At 34.7% G+C, this 24,231-nt stretch overlaps 1 protein-coding gene across 1 annotated transcript in view; it reads left to right on the top strand.

Moving 5' to 3' along the window:
• LOC150107420 (glutamate receptor 1-like) overlaps nt 1-24,231 on the top strand; it is a 322,254-nt gene that overhangs the window by 239,052 nt on the left and 58,971 nt on the right. The window contains exons 6-9 of the mRNA XM_090391848.1: nt 3,238-3,438; nt 13,763-13,870; nt 16,715-16,825; nt 21,982-22,197. Of these exons, the coding sequence (XP_090247974.1) occupies nt 3,238-3,438; nt 13,763-13,870; nt 16,715-16,825; nt 21,982-22,197 (636 nt within the window). The remainder of the gene's footprint in view (nt 1-3,237; nt 3,439-13,762; nt 13,871-16,714; nt 16,826-21,981; nt 22,198-24,231) is intronic.

The raw sequence follows: 24,231 nt of genomic DNA, 5'->3' as shown, positions 1-24,231 counted from the left end.
GCGACTAACTTTCCTTTCTTTGGTAAATCAATTATTAAAAACGCCGTAATAATAGTGAATGACAAATCTATTCCATATATATAGCCTAATAACCCACAGTGGTGACTTGTTAGAATAAAACTGGATTAGAATTGTCAAAAAATCTGATTTTTTTTTTTTTTGATAATCATGTATATTCGCACATACAGTGTAAAATGATCAACATGAATGCGTGTGCATGGCTGGAAAAAAGAATTGAGGTGGGCCTGTTCATTTGGTCCTTTCCCTAGTAATATCAAAACGTCAAAATGCCAGGGAAAACCTGTCACGTCATTGATCCACTATATTTTGTGACCTATCAGATTGAGTCCATGACTTCGTATGTTTGGTCACTGTACCAGTTTCCTTTGGTACACACAAATAAGAAAGAAACCAGGATTTTTCACTCCATATGACTTTATCGAGTCCTCTGGCACTTCTTGCACTTGTTTCAATGCTGCTTATAATTGGATGGGGGATGCATTTCTAATTGTTCTATTGATATACTTCATTAGCGACAATGGCAGTTCTCTTCAAACTGCAAACAAACTTCTGTTCTTCTTCTTTTATTCCACCTACCGCTGTTCTTTGGAATAGCTTTCTAGCTCTGTCTTCTCCATAGAAACATGACAACAGATTTATTTTCTGCATGGAATGAAACTTCATCAGCAAACTTTATGTCATCGGAAACTTTATATACATCAGCAAATCTTTAGATTGCTGATGTATATAAATTAAAGATGACAGATTCCATGTAATCAAGTTTACATACTGTAATGTGAAATTTAAAAAAAAATGCTTACTTCTTAGTATTCACATTTTCAATAACTCACCCTAGTTTTCTTGCAAGTGCACATGGTTACGCTTCCTATCTAGTTAAATATCTAGTTAAATGAACGAGTCCAGAAATAGTAAAATGTAAACTACTTATGCATTAATTGAGCATTGAAGAAATTGCAGCAAAATTTTGAGCATGACGGCAATAAACATACATGGTAACAAGATGTTCTTTTGGTTGGAATGACCGGGATCGAAAGCCTTTATAAGATCTTTTCAAATGTAGCTGAGTTAGTCTCATAAGGAGGTCGCATGGTTTGTCTCTTTTAAACTCACCTTTTCATCTTGCATGACTGCAAACTGCAAGAGAAAATACGCAATGAGCAGGCGCATCATACTGTTTATAAGCTTAACCATCCCTGTCACGGCATGAATTAAGTTTCCGTGAAGTCTTGGTGATGACGAGTCATCTTGTTAAAGGTAAAATGAACACTGTAGAACAAGCAAGCAATCATGTGATCAACTTGGAAATATATTTGCACAAGTTTCTAAAATATTTCCGATGAAACAGACTTACAGTGAATTCAATAGAACATATTTCAAGAACACACAAAAATATAGCAATTGCTTCAGTGGTGACAATAAGTTTTCGTACTTCGCACTTTTCAGTTTTCACACTTTTGTAACATTGGAAATAGATTCTGCGAATCCCTAGCAGGGAAAACACTCGAGTTTTAAATAAAATAAATTGCCCATAGTTACATTCGTAAAAAAAATTACATGACCATATCATAAAGTTTTATGCGTGAGAAGCATAAAGTTTTATGCTTCTCACGTGTAGGTACTGCTTCATTGTTGATATTTGGAAATACGATCAAAGCACTAAAGCTGCGGGACCACAGTATTTAGCCTTTAATCGCATGCGTCATTAGGGATGGATTGTTTATTTTGGCAGAGAAAAACTTATTTTAATGAGGAGGAAAGCTATCAACTCCATATGAGAACAGCTAACGCCTTCGGCTGGAAATATGGGTATCAAATTGAAAATCGGATTGCTTTTCCATTACAAAAGTAGAGTTACGTAGGTGGTGCTTTATTATTTTTATTATTACATTTATGGAATTAAGCATTACGAATTCGTTTACAAAGGATCGAGTGCACCAACAATTATCTTGAGATGTTCTTCATATTCTACTGTAAAATATATGGGTGCATCGGAATTAGCTTCATGACTAATACGAGTAACTGGATGTTATTAATGAGGACATGTATTAATAGCACGTAACATCCACATAGTAATGTAATCATACTTCGTAGTAATAGCATGCTTTTAAATTACATGGCATACATTATTAATGAGAAAAGTCCATTGAAAAATGTAAAGTGAGATCAATGGTGGAAATGTTCACACCATTTCATATGCGAGATGCAATGCAATTCCTGCTCAGCGATATCTCTAATGTTTAGCCATTATCGGAAGAATATTGGCTATGCTTCAAAGATAAAAACCTCAAGGTGCACGACTTAACTCGTAGGTTCCATCCAAGTTGCTTTTAATAACACCTGTAGAATGTCTACTTTCAGCTGGAATTAAAACTGCAATAGCAGCAGAAGCCATTTCTGTTTTAATGGTATCTGATTATTCCTCCACATCTATTGCGAGTTAATTCATTTCAGTTCAAAGATTATTATTATTATTATTATTATTATTATTATTTTGACATCTCCAAGGAGTTCAGTGACTTATCGAGGAAGGGTACCTACTCTACAACTCTTCGTCTCCATCATCTACAACAACGCCATCTACTGTACACAGAGGAAAATTAAATATTCTTTTCATCTTTCGTATGTAAAATTTCACCGTCTTAATAAACTTTAACGGACAGTCCTCTTACGAAACTAACAAACCCTAGTTTCTTAGGACTCCCATATATTTTCCCGCATGTGTCAAGGAATATTTAGTGTTCCTCATTTGTAAATAAGATGATATACTTCTTGCTGTACTAAGCAACCAATCGCTAGCAATAACAACAAGCGCTGCATTAACAGAGAAGCTCTTGTGTGAAATTGCTGATTCCCATCAATACATTACCGAGGCTTTGTTCTAGCTCGGTTTACAACCACTATCTCTGCGTAATAGTTCTAATTTTGTTCATTATAGGAAGAATTTTCTCGTTCCATTGCTTTATTGTTTTCATCCTTAAGTGCAAGATAGCATTCAAGAAATATTCGCAGGAAGTTCCTTTTAGCTGAGTATCATTTAACGTCTGCATGTCTTCTCTAATGGGCAATTTTTCGCCACTCGTAGGCCCTCCTTAATTCAGCATAATCTCATAAGCGACTACGTTTTTGCTTTAACAAGACACTTGAATAACCTCTCGAAGTTCTTTTTTCTCCTGAATGTTTCTCAAGTGCGTTTTACCTTTTTTTTTCCCCCTACAGGCGGATGCTGCCTTGATGTACGATGTGGCCAAGGTCATCCTCGACTCCTACAGTCGACTATTAAAGAAGAAACCGGATATCTTCCGCAACAACTTCCGTCGAGGCGAAGTCTACAATAATGGCACCAAGGGAATCGACTGTCGAAGTATCCCGGTGGTTCCCTGGGAACACGGAGAGCGGATAGCACGCTTCTTCAAGAAGGTCTGGAAACGGTATAACTAGCCTAGGTCACTAATGAATCTCAAGTTTCCTTTCTTGTTTGTTCTTTTATTTCTGTCGCAAAGATCAAATGCTCGCTTCTTGTGTAACAACCATATTATAGTGGAAGTTTTCATTTCAGCTGTTGCTTTGAAACTTGTAGCTACAGCAGAGATAAATTAGTTTCTTACCTTTTGGATCAAGTTTCCTTGTCTATATTTAGACATCAAGTTTTAAAGAAAAGAACTAAAATCAGAAATTGTTATAAAAATTGTCCTAAGTTTTTTTTTCTGTTGTATAGTGAACATCCAGAAAACGAAATTTCGAATAGTTTTAACCATATTTTGTATTTTAGTGAAAATAATTTATACAATATTAGAAAAATGTATATATTGATTGCTTTTGGCTTGTTTTGAAAATAGATCGATTGTTTTTGATTGTTGAAATATTAATTGTTTGGATTATTGAAGATTTTTTAAATCTTTATATGCAATTATGTTCTTCCTGCAGTTACGAACTAATTTTGCTTTTAACATTTGACGGTTATGATTTTTTTGCTATTTTTTTTTAAAGTCCCTGTTCTTTTAATATCAGACACAATGATCTGGTTAAGTCCACTGAACTTTTTTTATAAATCTAATTTTTGTAACGACAGACATTAATCGCATGTAACTGGATTAATATTAATATTAATTAATATGGATTAATTACCATTCTGGATTCTCAGGATCAATGTTCTATGTACGTCTCTTGAAGGACGAGAACAACAACAACAACAAAAAAGATTCCGAATCGAACTCTATCACTTTCGCATGAAGTTGGAATTCACCTTCAGTTGAAAAGTCGACGCTGCTAACATTGTAGGCGATATTCGAAACAATGTTTAAAATCAAATGGCATCATGATTACAAATGGAGCTACAGTGCTTCTGGACTGGTATTCGTAATTTTAGTTTCTTTAGGCAGTTGACAGAAAGTGCATCTGTTCTTCGTCTAAATGAGCAAAGATCAAAGAATAATAAATAAGAAGACAGCTGGTTAACCCTTATCTACGTTTCGCTATCGAACAGTGCCTCGGTCGGTCCCTATCACAACGTACTCACTTAAAGAATGAATACCCTGTATGTAATTTTTAAGTACTGTAGGGTGGATCCTGCGAAGGGCAACTTCTTAAATTCATTTATAAAAATTTCAGGGCATGATCAGCGTCTGCTTGCCAGGATATAGACTATTGGGACGGATTTTTGTGTATTATTTTTAGGTTTACATAATTTTCATAGTCCAGTATGAGACCACCACTCTGGTTATTGGATTTCTTGGGTTATGTAGTCTTTTATTCATACTGATTTCTTTTAGGTTTCAGTGTTCTTGGGTGAAGAAGCATATGAAGACATCTTTATGTTAATTATTGGTGGTGGTGGTGGTGGTGGTGTGTGTGTGTGTGTGTGTCGATTTTATAATATTAAAATCACTTAAATCAGAAAAATGCGTATCGGTCGAACTCAGGTTTGCAGTGGTAAGCAGTAAGATGTTAAAACTATACGAATTTTCATCGGTCATTGTGTAAGGGGTGATATAAAAATAGCAACTGAATACTGATTCTTAATGGATTAGTCATTTCAATATAGACAGAAACTAATGGATTTAACAATCGATGTAGAGTGGAGATTAATTGAATTTACATGAGCAAATGAAAGGCATACGATAAAAGTGGACGAGAGGTTATTCATGGAAGTCGAGAACGAATGCACTCAAGAAAGAAAGAACTGAGGGGGGTAGATTATAACTGAAAGCAGGGCTCTGTATGAGAGTACCCCGCTTGCAATTACATTGCAAGCAATTACAACAGGGGAATTACAGTTGAGACACCTAACGGTGTGACGTAAGAGTATTACATTATATAATATCTATTAATTACTTACGATCTGATGCCCATTTGTTTCATTTACACGAAGAAAATGTGCCACATATAAGACGGACTAACTTGCCAGCACTTAAACATTTCAATAAAGGTTACGCACGTCCTAGTTGAGACTCGCAGAAATCAATGTCTTTATAATCAAAGGACAAATGGAAAATTGAGTTGACTGTGTCACATGTCCGGTATTGTTGGAATGATACTAATTTCGTCAGTCGATTCGAGTGCAATTCAACGAAAGTTCGTTATCGAACAAAGCTCCATCCAGTTGGTGTTAATATGTAACTTTCCGGATTCCCTTCGAAATGATAAACTAGTTATACGGTTAGAATGGATCTTTGACAACGCAGTCTACATTTTGTATGGAATATAACTAAAGATGGGTGATTGTTTAGCTGACTGGGAAGTAAAGCACCGAATGAGGTAGTTCGTCTGGATAGTCATTTCAAATAGGAGTTATATCTTTCCTCACAAGGAGCAGGTAAAGAGTTACTTGTATGATAGCTTGGAAAAACCTTTTACATTTTTGTTTTAAAATTGTGAAGCAGAAATGAACAAGGAATCATGATATTCGTTAATCGTATATATAGCAAGCAAAACAACAATAATAAATATCTTTAGAAAAGATTTAGATTAAGACCAGTGAATTCTAGAACCAATTCTGTAGTATTAGAACCAACAACGAAATAAAAATTTGTGTTATGGAGCAAAAGAGAATATCTCATAATTGGACGTGCAATGCTAATTTTACTCAAGTTAGGAGGTTATATATATATATATATATATATATATATATATATATATATAAGATTGAGCCACAGCATATCGATTCTCGATCTTTAACTAGCAAACAACATGCGAGGTTTCACACGGACACGAACCGTAAGTAACGTGGCTACCTGAAACTCACGTGTCGTAAAGGTAAAATTGCAATCTCTCAAGAAAGATAGGAATATCTTTTTTCATAACGTAAACACGTCTTGCCAAAAAAGAGTAGCTTGCTTTACAGTATTCCGTATATCCTATTTTCTCATGGGATGGCCAGCCAGGATAAAATTTCTCTTGGCGTCCTTTTAAGATTCGATATTTTTCAAAGCAATGCAATATTCATGTTTGTAACAATGTTATCGAAGTGCGTGGGACAGTTTCATTCATATTTTAAGCATTCAACACATCTACCATGTTTGCGTCACTCTCAGTTAAAATGGTCTAAAATAAAATGCATAATCCATGTTCCCAGCTAGGGGAAAACTCTCTACAATATCTTCAAAGACACTAAAACATTCTCTGTACGAAGAAGATATGTGTCAAGGATCCAGGAGTGCATACGAAGAGATTGGCAGTTTTTTTTTTTTTTTTGTTATCCACTGTCTGAGTTGCACATTTTATGAACCAAGAGAATGTGTACATCGCTAGGGAGTTTTGTTATGTGCATTAATAAGTGCATTGACTCCGAGACGAACACTCACATGATGAAAACAGGATTATCGGACATTTTAAGCACCTTCGTACTTAAATAAATAGAGAAATACCGAAGTGTTTGCATTTTCCGATCACTTTGCTTCCGTTTCAAATTATTCACGATTCTGTGTATTTTGATTTTGTATACATATTATTTTTCCGTGTTGGTAAGCTGATGCGTATTCTTTGCAAGTAATACTTCCCTAACTGTTTAGGTTATCAAATGTACGTTCTGACAGTTATTAAATTCACACACACACACACACACACACACACACACACACACACACACACACACACACACACACACACACACACACACACACACACACACACACACACACACACACACACACACACACACACACACACACACACACACCAGATAGTTGTCTCTTTAACAGATGACTAAAGCACGTTTCATCACCAACAGTACCCAGAACCAGTAAGTATACTGCATGCTTCATCATCATCATGTTCGCGCGGTTAGCCTAGTGGCTTTGCGATTCGCAACCATATGCCTGGGGAAGGAGTGTCCTGGGTTCGATTCCCGTAGATGACGCGAGGAGCTTAAGGATCTTCCTCAACCACAGCCAAGTTAGCTGGTCTTGGGCGTGGACAGCAGGCTTTTCCCCCCCAGTTTATCTGGGGTTTTTTCATCCCGCAAGCAGGCGAACCGGCCCCGTGAACACACACACACGAATCTACAGCCATAAATACTTAACCCCTTCCCCCCATGAGGAGATTCAACTCGTCCCAATAGGAACGGGGGAGAAAATGGAGAGAACTGCATACGAATAAATAAATAAATAAATGATCATCATCATCTAGGAACATTTGAAAATCGTGAACCAATGAGATACGAAAGTATCTTATATCCCTGATTCTCTCGCAGTTGTACTCAGAACTTGTGCTCCAAAACATCAATCTTAAAACATATACGGACCGTTTCTTACGCAACGGGCATCCGTACTCTCGATTACGTAGAGCATTTGGATGGATAATTTTACAGACAAGCTGGAGGAAACCGATTCATTTTGCTAACGTGACGAACATTTCTTATGAATAAATAGGCTTTTCAACCGAAGATGAGTGGCCTCTCATGAGGAGCTAAAACCGGTTTCCTTCCGTATTACTCTAGTTTCTCTTCCTGCAAACAAACAAACAAATTCATCTGTTTGCAGGATGCACAGTAAACCTTCAGTGAAGTAGGAAAGAATATTAGAGTTAACCCCAGAATAAACTCAAAAGAATGGTTTATGGCGATGAGATATGCTGATTGTGCAAAAAAGAATTTTCCTGAAGGAGAGAGAGAGAGAGAGAGAGAGAGAGAGAGAGATTTCTTTATTCAACTGATCATAGTCAACTTGAGAGCCCTTCCAGGTTTCTCAGTTTTTGGCAGCAATGCAAGATCACTTTCTCTTTCTTATCTCAGACAATACAAGATTCAATGGAAAGAATGACATGAATGTTTCCAAAAACTGTATCCAATGTAGACGCATTTCCAAATGAGAATGTTCAGATTCAATTGATTTATGAGCGATGTTTTAATTTGTGAACTTGTTATTATCAACGAATTCAATCTTACATCGACATTCAGAAATTATTATAATTATTATTGATCCACTCTAAAAGAAAATTTGTTCTCTTAGAGTGGAGTTGAACTGTGAAATTGCAAGCAAGAGGAATGTCAGTGTGAAAGAGAGGAACTGAATTGATCAGAGAAACGCCATTAATCAATCTAATTGTTCTCTTCTGTACTGAGTTAAGTGTTTTAGGAAGGTCTGAACTGCTTCACAGTGAATATGAAGCCAGCATTTCTTCCGTGAAGTGATTAATTAGTGATTTGTTTTGCGTTAATGGCTGTTCAGGGATGCCTTGAAAGAGAGTGAAGCTTAATACTTTCAAGCAATAATTGTAATTTATTTATTTCGATACGATTACGAGTTAGAGTTCTTTCAAGAAGAAAAATTTCTTGTCCTGGGATTAGCATGTAATTTAAAGTAAGACTGTGAAAAAATGTTTCCCCAAAAATAAGACCATTGAATTCTGCAACCAATAAATTCCACAATGTTTTCAGCATCCCACTGAGAAATCTATGAAATAGGTCTGAATTTAGTTGCAGCAGTTGATATGCAGAGCCTCCGTAGCTCACTCTGTTGCGAAGGCTTTTGATTGGAAAGACCTGGTTTCGAATCTCGTCTAGGACGAGAAGAATAATTATCTGCTTTTCAACTGTGAAGGTGTGTTCGACAGTCTCATATGAAGGTGGAGGATTTCCTCTCGGAGACTTCGGTGTTTCATTCCACAACTAGTAAACCAACCAGGAGGACATGAAATCTACACAGAGAATAAATATTTAGACATGCAACTTAAGCATAAGACATAATGCCAAGGATTCGTTGCAGGCTGTGGGTGTTAATGGCCTGTTAATACATGGAAACAGAAATGAAAAATACATATCCAAGCAGGGCAAAGCATAGAAATCAAAAAGCTCATCCTATCTGGCATTCGTATACCGCCTGACTACATTATAACGAGAATACTTTTGAGTGCTTTTTCCCATCGGAGAAGTCAAACACTGCATTGTAAATTCGCTAAAGGACAAACAACATATCAATATATTTAGAAGGGTCACAAGAGGGGGGGGGGACATCAAGAGAGAGAACATTAAAATCTTAAGATGATGGTGAATTGGCTAAAGGAAACGTTTGTGCTGGAGAAAATCAACATTTTGAGAAATGATAATGATCACTTCATAATATTAGTGTCATTAGGTGAATGATAGACACACAGTGGTATTTGATAGAAAGTAACAAGATTCAGCCAATTATTCAAAATATCAAAAAGATTCAATAATTTGTGCGCTCTCTTATAAATAATATCAAACCAAACCGAAATTCCAACTTTGTGAGAGGATCGAATTAGAAAAAGTGATATGAGTGGTGATTGAATTAGTTGGAAACTGAAACTCTGTTTTATATATATATATATATATATATATATATATATATATATATATATATATATTAAAATACACAAAATACAGTTATATGTGGTGAAAATGGCCAGAATGTAAGTGTAAGAGCGACAATGTTATACAACTGTGTTAATGATTGGAATGAGCTTTGTCATAGAAATGTTGACGAGAAGAGAACAATTTAGACTTTGTGTTCGTTCTGTTCGGACAGATCAAACGTGTGCAAAGATGTCTACATTTATTAGGCACCAGAGAAGAATAGAGATCTGCAAGTTGTCCAACTGCTTCATATAGATTCCAAACAGGACAAAAGAACAGGCAGGTATATTATTGTCTTTACACGAATGCTAGGCGTATCAGAAACAAAGGGATAGAGTTTGTTGCCTCAATATGTTGGGACCTCAGATAGTAAGCATGCATTAGTGAGACCAGGCTATCAGAATCAGACCTAATAACTGGTATCGAGTTTAAAGAGTACAGTATTTTTGGGAAATATAGACAGGATAGGAGAGGGTGGAGCGTGCTGATAATGATATCGGATGACTTGAATCCAGCTAAAGTTGAGACCTATGATTGTAGTAGTGGTACTACTACTACTACTAACAGTATTTCACGTGGCAGCGAGTTTGAAGCCATCTGTTGTGACGTGGAATCTAACAAGATCAATTACATACTGGGGTGTTGTTACAGACCTCGTAGATCGGTTGCTAGTAATGAAAAAATGCGTCGACAAATAGAAAAGATGAGCGTGAAAAGAATAATGAATAATTATAATGGGAGACTTTAATTATCCAAATATTGATTGGGTAGCAGTATAATCTCATGAGAAGAATGAAAATGCGTTTATTGAGCTGTTGCGGGACAACTTCCTCAAGCAGCGCGTGACAAAAGGAACTCGAGATCAAAGAGTGCTAAGTTTGATCCGAGAGTTCGAAGAATAAATAAGGTAGGAGTCAAATGGATCTGTAATCTTATCAAGCAAGAGATTCGTATTAAGAAAGGGATGATGTGGAAGGAATACCGTGTGCATAAGGATGATGTTCGTTATGAGCAGTACGCTAGAATAGTCACAACTGTTGTATGGAAAGAAAAGCAACTGGCTCTGCGTGCTATAGACAAGCCACAAGAATTCTATCAATATGCTGCAAGTGAAATAAAGAATGAATATTAAAGAATAATTATTTTAAATGCAGATGGCGTGAGGGTTACAGATGCAGAAGAGATAGTTCGATTAATGGGTGCTCATTTTGTTAAAAGATTTCAACCTGGTATATACGATATTGAGCTCGCTGCTACCTCTTCACTGGATGAAGAAACTCGAGTGTACGAGAAGGAGGTATTAGAGCTGTTGCACAAACTGAATGAGAATTCAGCAATAAAGACTGATGGGATATTAGCACCTGTGCTAAAAGGCTGTTCAGGCTGAACTGGGTATTTCTTCGACCAGGCTATTTTATATGAGTCCAGAACAGGGAAGATTCCTCACGAATGGAAGGAATGTATGGTCATTACATTTCACAATGGTGGCGGTACAAAGACTGATGTATCCAACTATCGACCAATTAGTCGATAGTTGGATACAATTTCAGGTGTGGTGGTGAAGATTTTGGAAAAATTGGTGAGGGCTCGCATTCAAAAATGGGTGAAAGTAGATCTCTACTTTGCAATGAGCAACATGGGTTTACTAAAGGAAGGAACAACTTGCTCACATTTTATAACAATGTAATTGAACTAGACAAGGAGAATGATACACCGCGATATCTCTGGATTTTGCTAAGGTTTTTGACAGAATACAGCACGGTAGACTGTTGTATAAATTGGAGAATATGGGTTTGGGTTATAGAATATTAACATGGATAAGACAATGACTGTCTGACAGATATCAAAACGTAATATACGCGGGATGTGAGTCTGCAAGATTTTAGGTAACCAATGGTGTACCACAAGGACCAGTGCTTGGTCCACTGTTATTCAATCTATACATTAATGATATTAGAAAGGATTTGACAAGCGAAATACAACTATTTTGCTGATGATTCAAAGATAGGGAAGATAATTAGTAATGCTGCTGATATGCAGTACTTGCAGAATGGTTTGAATACTGGAATTGTGGGCATGGGAAAATGGAGGTCAGTTCAATGTCACTAAATGTAAACTCATTCACTTCGTCGTGATTAGACATACAATGTCGTATAATAGTGTTGGGATTATGCTGGTAGAAACTGATGAGGCTAGGGATCTTGGAATGTTAATAGATAAGAAGTTTAAGTTCGGGGGAGCCATGTAGCAAATATTTTAAGTTCGGAGGAGCCATGATTGCAAATACAGCTCAAAAGATAATTGCAATGCTGAAAGGAACATTCACATGTAAAAATAAGAATGCCATTTTGCCACTTTACAAGGCCTTGATAAGACCTAACTTGGAATATTGTGCATGATATCAGGATTGTGGAATACTGATTATGAAGACAGATTGAGAATTTTTAAACTGCAGAGACCAGCAAACAGGAGAAAGAGGGGTGATACGATTGAGATTTACAATCTTCTGAAAGGGTCATACAGGATTTCAATTAATGGAATTTTTCGATTTATGGATGGTGGGAAAAGGATGAAGGGCATCCTTGGAATCTGAGAATGAAGGTCGCCAAGAAGGGTGTGAGGGCTAGATTTTTCTCTCAGAGGGTCGTGCGTGATTGGAATGGATTTCCATTAGATGTTGTGAGTGCAAGCAGTGTGAATGAATTCAAGAATAAGTATGACGGCACGATAGTTGGTGTGTGTGTGTGTGTGTGTGTGTGTGTGTAGTATGTGGTCGCCCTCAATGGAGGTCTTTCTTAATAATAATAATAATAATAATAATTTTGTTTTACAATAATCGTCTTTAGCGACGATTATTTTAGTAACAAATAATAATAATAATAATTCTAACAAGATAACACAGCGCATCTTTCTATAAACAAAATACATTTCACTGCAAAACAATAGCGTAATTCAGTTAATATAGTTAATACAAAATAGCTAATATAGAACAAAAATAACTGTATTTCAATTCGAAACGATGGGACACACTAAGCTCTCTCAACAACTGTGGCAGTAACTGTTTATAAGGTCATTCATTATTCTGAACTGCAACAAATTAAATAAGTTTATATAATATAAATAGTTCTAAGTTAGTGACTGTTAGGATTTCCCCCCCCTCAGTATGCTCTTATACTGTGTAGAATTATTTTCCGATTTTACTATAGAATTAGAGCAGCCATATATTTCAAGAATTAGCAAAATATCTTTGTCAATTATTTTTACCTAGTAGTGGCATACTAAGTAATAGAGAATAGAGTTGTACACTATTCTCACGTCACATTTTGTGCAGGGATATTTTTTCATTTTACTGTCTTTCATGAAATTGCCGGATTCTCAATAATATCAGGATGCGGAGACAAAAGCTACCACTAGGATTTTAAGAACACATTTATTTCCAGAAATAAATGTGTTCTTAAGAGGCTTTAAAGAGAAATAATCTCTTTAAAGCCTCTTCCTCCTATTAAACAGAAATAATGTTAGAATTATAATTAGGTATTGCTTATCCTGTACGAATAATAATACTCCAAAAGAAACAAGCCATTGAAATCTGTTCTCCCCCCTCTCACCCCCCCGCATTCCTTCACCGTCAAAGAAACATACGGATTTATCCTTTGGAAAAAAAGAAATCGAAAGGAAACTGGTATGAAAATGAAGCCGAACAAATCGTATTAACATTTTTCACTATGTGCATTTGCTTGCTATAAAAATGGGTTTATAATGAAACAAATATGCATTTTATGTGTTCCATGGATTTATTTTTGTATTTCCAGTATATATATATATTTTTTTTTTTTTCTTCTTCTTCTTCTTCTTCAGAATCTACTGTTGTTTCTTTAGGCGAAAAAACCATAATGATATTTTCTATAACCATGTATTGAACTTCTACAGACAGAAATTCAAGGACTGACTGGAAATATCACTTTTGATGGATTTGGATTCCGAGTCAACTTTACTATCGATGTAGTTGAAATGACAGTAAACAGCGAAATGGTGAAGGTAAGTGATAACAGATGTCGCCACTAGTGTGCGCGACGTTTATGTGTAACATAGCAATATTTGTCAGATAAATTGCACGGAAGAGTATGGGAATTGGGGGGTCGGAAGTTGATTAGTACGAAGATATATATATATATATATATATATATCCTAATTTATAACTGTTTAGAAAAAAATTTCTTGACCTTCATACATCATATTTTACCATTTATAGACGCCTATTCTTCTATTATTGATTAAAATTTCTCCTTAGACTTGCATCAATTTATTGTAAATCAAAATTGTGGACATCTTACCGAACATAAACCAATGCAAAAGGGAATAAAAATAATTCATTATTTCTATATTACAATCCGATAAGAAATGTAATTAATTTAATGAAATATGTAGATATATGTTATGTGTTTTGAAATTAATGCATCTATGTCCAAAATGGGAACATTTATGACATAATGTACTGTAATATAATATTATAAAATATTACGATATAATATAATATAAGAAAGAGGTGAGAGGTAGATTTTTCTCTCAGAGAATCGTGAATGGAACTGTTTGCCTATTGAAGCAGTGAGTGCATGTAGTGTGAATAAGTTTAAGATGAGATATGACAGCTGGTGTGGGTGACGTAGGGACTCCCTCGATGAGTCCTACTCCCTGGAGGTATAATAATAATAATAATAATTATTATTATTATTATTTAATGTTATTATTATTAAATAATAATAATAATGTTCTGTGAAATACTCCTGAATTGTAATTAAGTTTTTCCATATATATATATATATATATATATGTGTGTGTGTGTGTGTGTGTGTGTGTGTGTGTGTGTGTGTGTGTGTGTCTGTACTATAAGGGATTAAAGTAGGCATGATAAAGAGATTTTTTGTAGTAGGATATTAAAGTTAAACAGAACGTCCATCGTATTAGACGAAACAAATGCAAACCATAAATATCTAAATTAGAATATTCATTTAGAAACTTAACATTTCTTACTGCTTGTTTGCTGATCGTCATACATGATTTCACCTGACAAGATTTAGGAATAAAAAAGGAATGCGGAAGAGTTAAACAAATTTTCAAGGAAGAAATTATTTGAGAATTATTGTTTTTCGTCTGTTGGTAGCTCATACGTGTGTACTGTAGGATTATCAACTTTAAAGACCTTGTTGGATAAAGAATATGTTCAGAACAATGAAAACAGTTGGCTTAATGGAAAATCGAATGAAAATAAGCATATTTGCCACATTATATTCAACGACATTTATCGTATTTCTTCTGTAATTATATTCGATGCAGAATCTTCTTCCGAGATTTGAAGATTGCAATGAAAAATGTTCTTTTGACAGGTGAGATAAACAATTACTGAAATAGCAGGGTTATTTTGATTTCTTAAGCATGGAACTAATAATATTATATATTAAATGCTCCGAGTTTATTAAACTTATTCAAGAAGCCTGCACATAAGTTAAACCTTGAAATTATTCTTCAAGTTCTTATCTTGAAGATATCCCTAAGTTATAAGTTATAAAAGTGAAAGTCATAATTATTCAGTTTTTCTGAAAGTTATAACCTGGAATTATGATTAAATTTATTATGAAGTTACGCATTAAATCTACAACATTCGAGTTCTTCTTTACATAATAAAGTTGAAGTTATTCTTATATTTATAATCTCGAAGTTATTCTTTGCATAAAATAGTTGACGTCATTTTCTAAAGTTATTCTTGAAGTTATAACGTGGCCATCAGTTTGGACAGAATTTTTTTTTTATTATATTTTGGTCACTTCTTGAAGCTTCCATTCCATAAATTAATAAAAATTCATAACGTTTCCTTCAAAAAATGGCTTCTAATTAATTTTTGTGTTATACTTGGAAAAGAAAACAAAAAAGCAGCAAAGACGATAAGAAGTTTCTTTAATTCAAGAAAACATTTTCTTGAAACCGTGAAGATGTAAATGAAGATGATTATATCATTCACAAATGATTCAATGCAGTTGCAATGATGAAGATTTTAAGAAAATGAACGAAACAGTTGGCACGAGAAAAGAGCACTGACTTATATGCAATGCAATTAAGCGGTTGTATTTTACTAAGATCCCCGCGGTTAGCCTAGTGCCTGTGCGCTCGCAATCATATGCCTAGGGAAGGAGTGTCCTAGGTTCGATTTTCGTCGGAGACGTAAGGAGCTGAAGGATCTTCCTCAGCCATAGCCAAGTTTGCGGGTCTTGGGAGTGGACAGCGGGGTTTTTTCCCAGTTTGAAAAACCGGGATGAAAAATCCCAGTTTATTGTGGGGGTTTTCATCCCGCAAACAAGCAAACCGCACCCGTGAACATACAGGATACAGCCATAGGATGTATAGACGAAGACAGAAGAGGCGATGGGCGCCATCTGTCTTAATTCATCGCCAATTAGACATTCATGGCTCAGCCATGAGTGACCCAACGGTCCATTAAGGACTATGGGAGAGGATAGGATTTTACTAAGAAATACTGTAATATGTAATTTAGGCAACATAAAAAAACTGAAGACACTACTTATAGACAGGCTGTGAAGAAATAGTGAAAGTTTCCGTCAACTATCAGGAAACAAACATATTTAAAATGTTAAGAATGTTCATTTTCGACTGGTTAACTGCAATTATAAATAAATACGAAACATTTATAATAATCACGTGAGAGCAAAAGCACCATTAGATTCGCAATCAGCTCATGGTCACCTGATTTAATCTAAGGAAAAATCATCGCTGATATTTTAATAGCGAAACCAGTTGTCTTTCTTGCTCTGTTAATTCAATTAAAATTGAGTTTTTCATTATATGTAAATATCATTTATGATCTTTCAGATAGCGGAATGGTCGGATATGAGAGGATTACAAATGTTTCCTCCTCGATATAGAAGGGTCAATACGGATCCAACCTTTGAAAACAATACGTATGTCGTAACAAGTATCTTGGTAAGTATTTGATCATACGTAGAACGAAATCTCATTCGAATAGTTTTGCTTATTGTTGCAATTATTCGTATCGACAGTTGTCGAAATTGCCTTCAAGGAATGAAATTAGGTTTTATTTTACGAGTATGTATATAATATTATTCACTTTATAAAATGCATGCAAGCATATTTCCCATTGTTGTTAGCTCTAGTACAAATTATTGCGCACGTGTCAATGGAAGCTATTGTTTGGTAGTTTAAAATCAATATGAGTAAAGACAAAAGGCAGTAATTTATGCAACCCGAGTAATTCGGGTACATTTGATACATTAAGAATCTCTCTATTCACCGCCTTGAAAAGATAATAAAATTACTATTATGGTAATTAGAAACTGCAAGAGAAATGGGATGTCAAAATTTAATTTCTACTTTGTGTATCGCTACATAATTAATTCCACAGATGTCTTATTGCATGCAAATCTCTGATTTTAAGCAGACTATTGAGGGGTAAATAATCCTCCTCCCCTTATCTTTGGATCTATCTAAAACATTACTTTAAACTGGGACTCCATTCATTAAATAGGTCGATCTCATATTTAACACATTTAAAGCTTTTAATTATTCGCGAGAAATAGCAGTAATACTGAACAAAGCTGCTAATCAAGAAATTTCTCTTCTCCTAATTTTATATACTGATCTCAGCGTCCTCTGACGGCTTTCATGAGAATAACATCATTCGTGGCAGTCACAGGCAATGCGGAACACCGAATATATGCTACTATACCTAACCCGATGTTAACAACAAACAATTGCAGTAATTATTACTAATTACTATGATTTCCTGGAGATTCAGAGGGCAATGCCTGCCCGCTGATTAAATGCGCGAGCTCTTCAGGTAACCTGAGCATTGATGGAAGGGGATAATTTATGCGGCAGGTCTATAACGCCAAGATATCCTTGTCAAAGATTCACTACGCGTACACAGAATACGTGATACTAGACCAGGTTATATCAGATCCGCTAATTACTCCGTCAGTAAATGGCTGCAGATATCAGAAACTACAAATTATAGCGACGACCTGTAGAAGCAAATACGGCAGTGTTTAATTAGTATTCATATGAATAATTCCATATATATATATATATATATATATATATATATATATATATATATATATATAGAGAGAGAGAGAGAGAGAGAGAGAGAGAGAAAATGTTCTGCTCCAACACAAAAGGTTGCAAAGAATAGTACGGAGTCTTATATCTGGAAAATAAAGAGAGCCCAATAAAGTAATGATCATACAGATTTCGGTGACAGAAATTGGTATAATTTCTCCACTGATGAAGAAACGTGAGCGGGAGCATTGCAATGGAGGAGAAACCGACTTTCGTTGCTCTTATTTTGCAACGTTTTTGAGTGCACACTACTTTCCTTTTAATCTCGCATCATTTGCAGACTTCCCTTCACTTTTAAACTTGAAAACGAATGATTAAATATTTGAATTCTTATCATTATTTCCTCTTTAAAAAGGTTTTATATTCTCTTTACACTTAGAAGCTAATGTATTTTCCGAGTTTTTTCAATTTGGATTCTAGATCGTGTCTTATTTACGATCATCTCCAAACCCCCAACAGGATTCAAACCTGGATCTTTCTAACTAGAGAGTAGGCGATTTTCATAACTAAGCTCTGTCATATAACTGATTATGAATATTATATTGTCGAATAAAAACTGGCCTGAACAAATTGAAAGCAATATATTTGCAGATCAAATGTAAGCCTTGTCTATAAACCTGACAGAGAGCTTCACTGATTTAGTTAACAATCATTATCTTCTTCTTGTTTTACACATTCAATTTTTCTGTAGTTGTCCATATCACTGTGTTTATTGACAAATTAATGAGACCATATGAATGCATTTTCTGTTTAGTCATTCTTAGTAAATTCAATTCAAATTACAGAATTTTATGACGAAACAATTAACTATTTCGTCATAAAATTCTGTGATTTTTGATAAACCATAATAAACAGAATTAAAAACTGAGATTAATCTTTATATAAAATAATCATCCTCAGATTATTACTAAAGACTAAAAGTGATTTCGTTAGTCAAATATATTCAGACGTTTTGATACGAAAATATGCTTGAATCATATTTAAAAGTAAAAAAAAAATATTGAATATTATGAACACTGAGTAGGATCATTTGATAAGCTATAAGTTAAAGACGTATTGTTTTCAATATCAGAGTGAGTGTGTGTGTGTGTGCGTGCGCGCGCGCCTGCGTGGGCTGAGGAATTTTAAGACTTACAATCTTACCATTCTAAATCTTTCGGTAGAGTAGATATTAAACATTCTTAAAAGAATATTAAGTTTTCCTAAAATTCGATTGAGTTGAAAAGATTTTCAAGTGTCCATTAGATGGCATAAATATCTTTGAAATAATTCCCACTTAAACCTTCATAGCAGAGGTACAGAAAGCTGCTTTAACCCTTTCCTTTCTGAGATATCATTAACTAAGGCTGCCTTTTATGAGGGAAGTCGGATAAAACCGTTGATTATACTTTCTCTCAACTTTCTCTTATGTCTAGAATATTCTTATTTATATTTCTTAAGATACTTCCACATCGAGTACTTCTTCTTTATCCTGCACTTCATTTGCTTCCCTGAAATGACTTCAAACCTTCCGTCCTACAAACACACATTTTCAGATAAGTTTTACGTCACCGAATCCACAACCCGCTTCCTTATTTTCATCTTAACTTGAAAAGCCGAAGGCTGAATTCTACACATCTTAAAGATAATTGACTTGACTACGCGCGCGCTGATATAAGCATCACTTTTCCACTGAACAATGCAAATAATGAAGTCAGATTATCGTTGTCAATTGGAAACTTGGTATTAAGAATTCGAGTGCAATATCTCATAATTAAAACGAGGTTACCATAGTAGCTATTTTAACAAAACAAATGCCTTCGTTCATCTACGTTGAAACAACTGACAAAAGCCTTATTCAATCGTCCGACTTGACTCCCGATAACAGTGGGCACATTTTTCCGGCAAGTCTTCTCTTTCCGTGTTAAGTAGAATGAATGGCTGAGATTAGCTAACGAACAGAACCATTAGGCAAAACTAAATCATTTGTTCGCTACCTCTGTCTGTAATTAGCAATCTTATCAAATCACAGACCGTAAATCAAGATTCAGCCAATTATTCCGTGAATTGGCTCTGTGCTTAGTAAAAAGTAGCAATTGAAACTATAGCTTGTTAAAATGGACCGAGTGATGTGTCCCGGTTAGCGATATCTCGACATCGAGCTGCGTTTCTCAATAACAAACGATTTTCTATCGATGCAGACATTTAAGCATCTATTGAGAAGTTCAGAAAGTTGAGAAAACTAAACGAATTCTGTCGATACCCAGGAATCGTCACGTGCTCTTAGTTTAGATGAGCACACCGATATAATATTGGAAAAGGAATTGTGATGGTGATAATTTAATATAATCGAAATATTTTGTGTTATGATAAATACCAAAGCTCTCGTACACTTTTCTTCATTGTATTTGATATCAATAAATGCAGAGTAACATTTTAGCCCTCTGTACCTTATAATAAGCAGTTCCAGATAGGAGCTTCCCTTTCACTGGAGACTAGAATGTTACTTCCTGAAAAAAAATATTGTTTCCGGTACACTGACTTCAAACATGACTTTCGATTACGATATTAAGAATATTGTTTGGCATTATATCTTAATTGAAAGTCATGTTTGAAATGCACTTCCTTTCCTAATCATCTGCAGTTCTCTGAAAATATTGATTCCTCAAACGTGTAGTGAAATTAATATTTTTGCTATCTGGGAATGTCTTTGTAGAATTACGAATGTTATTCACCCCCCCCACACCACCACCCCTCTTTAAAAGATGCATTTTAGAGAGGAACCTCGTACAAACAAGTGGTGAAGATGAATGACAAACATGGAGTCCCATATGGAGGTGGCCAAGGATTCATCTTCAGAAAATTTGGGTTTTTCTTCTATTTCAAGCTGATAATAATAGGAATTCAGCATTTAGTTCCTATCTGATGAAATATCACATGGAAATATAACTCAGAATATTTTAAGATATGACGCAATCTCGCAGAAGGCAGCTGAATCCCTTTAGATTTACATGGGATCAGCTAAGGCTATGCAGTCTGAATTATATCTATTCCAAAGGCTATTTTATCTGTTCTGCATTTGGCGGACCTTCAAGTTTCTTAAAGTTAAAAAAACTCTAATACCTCTATACGAGAACCGCTACCTCACTTTAAGTCAAAACTGTTATAAATGTTACAGACGACATTTGAATCCAGGTTAAGTAAGGAAAGTGTTATTCCGATGGTGTCACGAAGAAGCTTGTAAACAGATAACCTACCTAATTTAAATTATCCAACTTAATCCAGTAATGCAATGCAAGGTTTTAGTAAATGATATTAAAAATTCCAAACTCTGAATTTCATCGACATTAGTCCAGTCATAGACTTTTTGTGCGCCTTCAAGGAGATTTTAAATTGTTCTATTTAAGAAATATTCCTAAGAGTATATATGAAATACATTTTCATATTATTTCTAGGTAAAGGAGATATAACTTCAAAATTCTGAAATTATTCTTAAAATCAACATTTTGGTAGAATCTGTCATTATAATATTAAAATTAGAATTCTAGGTCAAGAACCTTCTTTATTCTCGCAATATTCCTTGCGAATAAAAATGTAATGATATTAGAATCTAGTTGCCTTTTATGAAGCAAAAATAGCATCATCTCAGGTATCTTCAGCCTCCATTTTAAGTCTAAATGTTCCAATATTTTATCTCAGAACAGAACCCTGGAAGACACGTCATATGAACTTGCATCATCTGGATAAATCTCAGATTCCAACAGCAGACTTAAACAAATTCTAATAACCACATCCTATAATAAAATATTAAGTTACAGGATGGTCAGCCAGATGACAAAAATATACAAATAAATGAAATAAAACTAAATTCTCAGTATGCTCATTTGAAATAAATATCTTAAACCTTTATTCAATAAATAAATAAATAAATTTTATTTAATAAAGAGATATATTTAAGTTGTGTGTGCGAACATCGAAGACTTCTCACTGCAAAGCGATTTTATTATTATTATTATTATCAGGAGGAACCATATTTAATGGAAAAAAAAGCTGAGCCCGGACAGGATTTGACGGGAAACGAAGCATTCGAGGGTTACTGCAAAGATTTGGCTGACCTTATTGCCGATCATCTACATTTTACTTACATTCTGAAACTAGTAAACGATTCCAATTACGGCGGCCAAGATCCTAATTCTCCAGCTGGATGGAACGGGATGGTTGGAGAATTAATTAGAAAGGTGAGTGTCTTCTTCTGTATATTATTATTAATTTATAGTATTATCTAATTAATTAAGACATATCTGCCAATGCATGAAGCTACTGCTTTATCGCATGACGATGAAACGGGATAAAATATCAGGACTGAGCTTGATTATGGTAGCATAAATAATAATGCAAGATAAATATAAATAATAATAAATTTAGTTTAATCCTTTATCCAAGTGTAAGCAAACAAAGTTTGCGCCTGAAGTATCTTTAGAACGATTCTTCACGAAGATGCTGAAGTATCTTTCTCTAAATCCAGAGTAATTTAATAATAAGGTGAGACACCTTTTGGCAACTCTTATAAGTAAATATGACTTCTCCATTGCTTCCACCTTAGTATTACCACCTCTGGGTCTGGCTCCCATTGACGAGTCCTCAATAAAGGTCAACACCGGGATGGGTAGTGGTCCTTCCCTTAATTCATAGCATCATACATGTCCGCAAGGAGATGCGCTTTGCAATATGGGAGATACTAAGACAAGTAGTGATGAGAGCTTGGTCCACCTTTACCACGAGTTTCCTCTGTCCTGAAGATACTTCAGGTGCAAACTTTGTTTGCCTACACTTGGGTAAAGGATTAAACTAAATTTAATGTAATCTAACCAAGTGGGAAAAAAATTTCCAAATTTATTTAATAAATTTATTCTTCATTGCGACGCATTTTTTATGTTTCATCAAAATATTAGTGAATGAAATGGATTTTAAAATTTATATTGCCAGAACTATAATTTGAAACCTATTTGGAAGATAAGATTTCTTATTTAATTAATTTTCCAACACTGAATAAGAAAGAATGTCTTTTATTCATGGGAATTGAGACTGTGTCAACTGGAAAATTAAAAAAGAAATGGAGTCTAGATTCATGTAGGGGGAGATGTGCCACATCTATACGAAACTGGTTATTATTAATTGAAAATCCAGTCAAATAAACAGATTTGTAAAACAATGCGGATTAACCAGAAGATTTCATCCACGAAGGACAATTCGTCTTTCGTGGATTCGACTGAATCCACTACAGAGGTGTTATAAGGGCAAATTACTTTAACTAGAAGCACACTGAATGCCATATACATAGGAAGCGGAAGTGCTCTTATCATCTCTTGATAATAACCGCTTAGGCAACGACAATTCAAATTTATTATATTTTTGTTGGTATAACAAATTCTTTTATTAATTTGAATTTCACCTTTAAGTATCTTTTTTCTTATTGTTATATTCTCGCCTCCATTTTCCCTGACGTATCCATCGTCGTCGTATACCTCGGAAGTAAAAATTGAACTTCTATCGCTATACGTAATAACTACATAACGTAATTTGGTAGATTACTCAAGATCTTTCGTGTTCTTTTTTGTTTATATGCAAAATAACTTAGACTAGAATAGAAGCAGTCAACATGATTAGTCTAAGTGAGGATCACATAATTTTACTTAATGCGCTCTTGTCTTTTCTAAGCGTCTTGAGATAAATCTTTGTATTTTATGGCTCTGCACATCTTTGTTTCGATGACGCACCAGTTTTCCTTGTTATTGTGGACAAGATGCTTGGCTGAGTCACGCAATAGTACATGATAATCGTTTAGTGAAAATACAAGGTGACTTAAAACCACTTTTATGCAACAAAAGTTTGATAAAAGTGGTTTTATCCTTTGATCAAAATCGTTGATAATATCAAAGTATAGTGAGAATAATAAGCACTAAAATACTTGAACAAAAATCCTAAGATAGAAACTAAATTGAAAAACTAGCCTAAGCTGTGAACATTGTAGCAGTTGTTAATTTTGGTTACATCTAATTAATTAATGAGTTATTATTATATAAATTAGATTAGTTACTTATTAAACTAACCTAGTTTGCTTTGAAGGGATAATTTTGTTTAGTATTTTTCATAATGTTCATCCTTATGACAATTTAATTATGATGACTTCAGTTTTTAAAAGCTTCCCATAGTTTAACAATCGCTACTTTCGTTCTCCTACTAAAAATTGTTAAAAAATAATGCAGTGAAAC

This window comes from Typopeltis vanoorti, chromosome 4, assembly GCF_054136105.1.
Source record: "Typopeltis vanoorti isolate ZY-2024b chromosome 4, IOZ_Tvanoo_1.0, whole genome shotgun sequence".
Classification (NCBI taxonomy): Eukaryota; Metazoa; Arthropoda; class Arachnida; order Uropygi; family Thelyphonidae; genus Typopeltis; species Typopeltis vanoorti.
This window is presented reverse-complemented; position numbering and strand designations above follow the sequence as displayed.